Source organism: Sinocyclocheilus anshuiensis, unplaced genomic scaffold (assembly GCF_001515605.1).
Source record: "Sinocyclocheilus anshuiensis isolate Anshui unplaced genomic scaffold, SAMN03320099.WGS_v1.1 scaffold1823, whole genome shotgun sequence".
Lineage (NCBI taxonomy): Eukaryota > Metazoa > Chordata > Actinopteri > Cypriniformes > Cyprinidae > Sinocyclocheilus > Sinocyclocheilus anshuiensis.
Window position 1 is genome coordinate 325,765 of NW_015549711.1, and position 4,023 is coordinate 329,787.

At 37.3% G+C, this 4,023-nt stretch overlaps 1 protein-coding gene across 2 annotated transcripts in view; it reads left to right on the forward strand.

The window, feature by feature from the left end:
- Positions 1 to 4,023, forward strand: part of LOC107660715 (leucine-rich repeat and calponin homology domain-containing protein 4-like) — a 61,133-nt gene that overhangs the window by 47,044 nt on the left and 10,066 nt on the right. For both annotated transcript variants that reach the window (XM_016450113.1, XM_016450112.1), the window contains exons 10-15: positions 453 to 587; positions 1,036 to 1,113; positions 1,445 to 1,496; positions 1,605 to 1,668; positions 3,205 to 3,300; positions 3,402 to 3,499. In XM_016450113.1, the coding sequence (XP_016305599.1) occupies positions 453 to 587; positions 1,036 to 1,113; positions 1,445 to 1,496; positions 1,605 to 1,668; positions 3,205 to 3,300; positions 3,402 to 3,499 (523 nt within the window). The remainder of the gene's footprint in view (positions 1 to 452; positions 588 to 1,035; positions 1,114 to 1,444; positions 1,497 to 1,604; positions 1,669 to 3,204; positions 3,301 to 3,401; positions 3,500 to 4,023) is intronic.

Here is a 4,023-nt window from a genome sequence, read left to right on the forward strand (position 1 = left end):
AGAGTGTGAGTGTGAGTGTGAGTGTGAGTGTGAGTGTGTGTTTTGAACTCCTAACTGTAAGTGATACCTCAAATCATGTGGCTTGTTGTGGAGAGGTGTGTTATTATGTTTTTAAGCAATCAGACATAAGGTGGGCGATTTAAAATGGACAAAAAATCCCCTTGACTAAATTGACTTATATTTAGGCACCAGAAAATGATAGATACTCTTTTGACTTGAGTCAGTAAATAATCACCCAGAGCACCCTAGAAACTGCACAGCAATGACTAAAAACCACACAAAACACTTCAGCAACAGCCCACAACACCCTTGCATAGTGGTGGTGACTTAATAAATTGCCGCAATTTCTTCAGAAAAAGTTATATTAAGTTACCTTTTTTGGTGAACATTCTTGAGAAAAAGATTCAAGACAAAAATAAATAAAGACGTAAATCTCTCTCACTGTCTTTCAGGATATTTGTGATTGGAGATGGTTCAGACTCCGGCTCACCATCCAGTCCCACTTTAGAAGAGAGAAGGAGACCTGGAAACCTGCTCATCTGGCAGGAGAGAGAGAGAGCCCAACAGCAGAGAGACCGAGCTAGCACGTGAGTGGCTGATGGGATTGAATGAATGTGAAATTTGACACAATGGGTGATATGGCATCAAAAATAAAAAAAATTAATAATAATCTGTTAGGCCTTAAAAGCGATAGAACTAACAAGCCTGTTTGCTAATGCATAGGAAGCAATAAAGAATCTTCAAAAGCACATGATGGGTATAAAGTGCATAAACTGGCCTCTTTTATTTCCTTTCTGGTGTTGTATCATCAAAGGCCTTGTGGTTGTAAAGGAAACCACTGTTACCTGCTGTCGCGTGACTTTACTTCATTAGTATCTTAAAGCACATTTAGAGTCTTGAATCATTGAAAGCATAGCCAGAAGGAGAACATCAGAGGGGCTCTCCCAGAATGCCTGTACTTGTAAGAACAAAGTCTTGTCTGCTTTTCTTCTGTATTAGGAGGATATTGACTAATAAGCGTTTGATGTCTTACAGTTTGCAGAAGATGACTGTAAAAACAGGAAGTAACTTGGCGATGACGACAAAGCACGGAGGAACAGGAAGTGTTTCAGGGTAAGAGTTGAGCGAATGGCCTGCATATGCGTTTATGCGTTCTGCGTTTGCATGCGGGCTTGTGTTAACATTTTGTTGTGGCAATTTGAGTCTCATTAACAAAGAAAACACACAAATCTGAATCCGAGACGCTCAAGGGACCAGGTTACTGGCTGTGGCAGCAGTCAAATCAAACAGACAATACTGTACCTTATTTAAAATTAGCTTACCTTCATAAAACAGGCATGGTGTGGTTGTAGTATTACAATTTTGCTTTGTAGCTGTCTAGCAGTTAACATGCTTTTGTAGTTTTTTTACAGTCAGTTGATTGTTGATCTCTGTGTCCCTCTAGTGGTGATTCTGATAGCAACTCTCCACCCAACGGCCTGAAGCAGAGATGTGCAGTGAGTGCTTCACATTTACTCTCTACCTCCACCTCATTCTGTTAGACGTGCTGAAGTGTTTTAATTATACATGAGAGTTTAATACTTCTTTCTCTCTCTTCCTGTCAGAGTGTAGATCAGGTTTCTCCATCCTCTCAATCGGGGTCTTTACAACGCTCCATCAGTCGCACAGGTACACTCCATACCAAGATGCTTCAGTCGCTTTTAGCTTACATCACGTTATTAATAGACGGTACAAATGAAAAATAGCACTTAAGATCTTTCTTATTTTTTTCTTTTTCTTCATCACTCACGCAGAAGTCACTTTCAAATTAGGCTGCTTTCTGTTGGTCAGTGCTGCAAGTCCACATGACCAACTTTTACCTGTTGTGGATCTGCTTGGGAAAATGTTTTGCATTCATGCAAAAATGTAGTTTAATTTATAGGCAGTCCTAGTTCCTGTAAATTAAGTCACTAAAATAATTATAATTAAAATAATTGAATTTAAGTTTTACGAGCTGAAAGTTCTTCAGGGATCCCACTTTTTTTAACCAATTAAAAAATGTAGATAAAAGTCATTTACATGACACTTTTCAGTCATGCATTTAGCTTATTTTAATGCTTTTTGTCTTGTTTAAAAAAAAGAGAGATGCCCCCTTGGACGTTTGCTGAGGCACCCTAGTTTGAAGAAACTGTGGTAAAGAACATGCTCTGTGAAAGACCGTCCTCAACAGTCCCTCAAATTAATTCTTTTTTTTTTTTTTTAAATAAACCCTCCGAAAGCACTGTGACCACCAGAGGGCAGTGCGGTTTCATAAGTGCTTTGACACTTTTTGACAGGGATTTTATTGTTGTTGTTGAGAGTAATTTAATATAGTTTGTATATAAGTCAAGTCTAGTCTTTTCACCTTTATTTATATACAGTAGTACTTTATACAGTACATATTGTTTCAAATCAGCTTTACAGTAATAAACAGGAAAATAACAGAATCAGTCATGCAAACTTCATCAAATATAAAACAAATCCAAATTCTGCTTTAAAGCAACTCTAACAAGATAATAGTGTAATTATTCTGCTCAAGTCCGTTCAGTAACTGTGTAAAGTTGATCAATTATGAAACAAGTTAAATTCAGCTAAAAGCATCTCTGCTGATATAACTGAATATTAAGGGTCTTTGTAATCCTTAACTAAGCAAGTGGAGAGGAACCCAAATTCCATCAGTTAACAGAAATGGAGAAAAAAATCCTTGTGAGAAACCAAGCTCAGCTGGGGGACCAATTCTTTATTTTTGTTTTATTAACGTCAACTGTATTGGTACATACCCAGTCTTAACCCTCTACCGCATGGTGTAGCCATATGGCAACATACTCTTTGTGTTAATTTCCTTGCCACTGTCTCTTTAAGAGAACATTCTCGGTTTTTTTGTTGGAAAGAGAAGACCTTAGTTTAGCCAGTGATGTGCTTTGATTAAGTCACATGACATGCATTTTTTTTCTGTGGCGAGATTTCTGACAGACTGCCGTCTCTTGTCGGTAGTTGCTGAAAGCAAACTAAAACGTCAGTAACAAACAAGGACCAGTCCGTGTCACTTCTACAAAAAAATCTAAAACATCACTGTTATGATGTTATGATGACATATATTTTTTTCTATAGGTCTATCATAATGCGTGCGGTGAATGTAACTTCAGTATTTAATGAATCATGAATCATGTTTGTATCATGTTCCAGATGCGTCCTCTGCGAAGCCCTGTTCTCCTACAGGTTCTGCTCCCAAACCCAACAGCTTCTTATTCCGCGCATCCTCGCGCTGCAACGTCAGGACGGGTACACACACACACAGAGACGCACACATAGAGAAGTAAATCTAGGAATATAGGAGCTTTTTCTTGATTTGGTCAATAATATATGTTGTCTCTTTCTCTCAGGATCAAGAAACAGTTTGGCGGAGTCTGGCCGCAGTGAATCCCGCTCCACACTCAGATCCCCTCGAGAGGAGAGAACAGACATCCTGCAGCTGCGCAAAGTAAAGAGGCGTTCTGTATTATTCATCTCACCATCTCTAGCTTCTCTGACACACCTATTTTCAAAAGTTTGGGGTCATTAAGATTTTTTTTTAAAAGAAATGAATACTTTTATTTATCAAGGTGCGTAGATTAGATAAAAAAGTAATAGAAAGTTTTTATAACAATGTAATGTATTTATTATTTTAAGTGAAGGCCATTATTTTTTTCTGTTCATTAAATAGTCCTGAAAAAAATAGTATCACGGTTTCCAATATTAAACAGCACAACTGTTTTCAACATGGATAAGAAGAAATGTTTCTTGATGACAAATCAGCATATTAGAGTATATATCACAATCTTACTGTTTTTAATCAAATAAATGCAGCCTTGGTGAGCAAAGAGACTTCTTGCAATAACATTAAAACAAATTTCACAAATTGATCCCAAACTTTTGAACAGTAGTGTAATAAAGTAATAAAAAAATAAGTATTTTTACCAATAGCTACATTTTCAGCTCACTAGGAGTGTCCCAAAAAATGTTCAA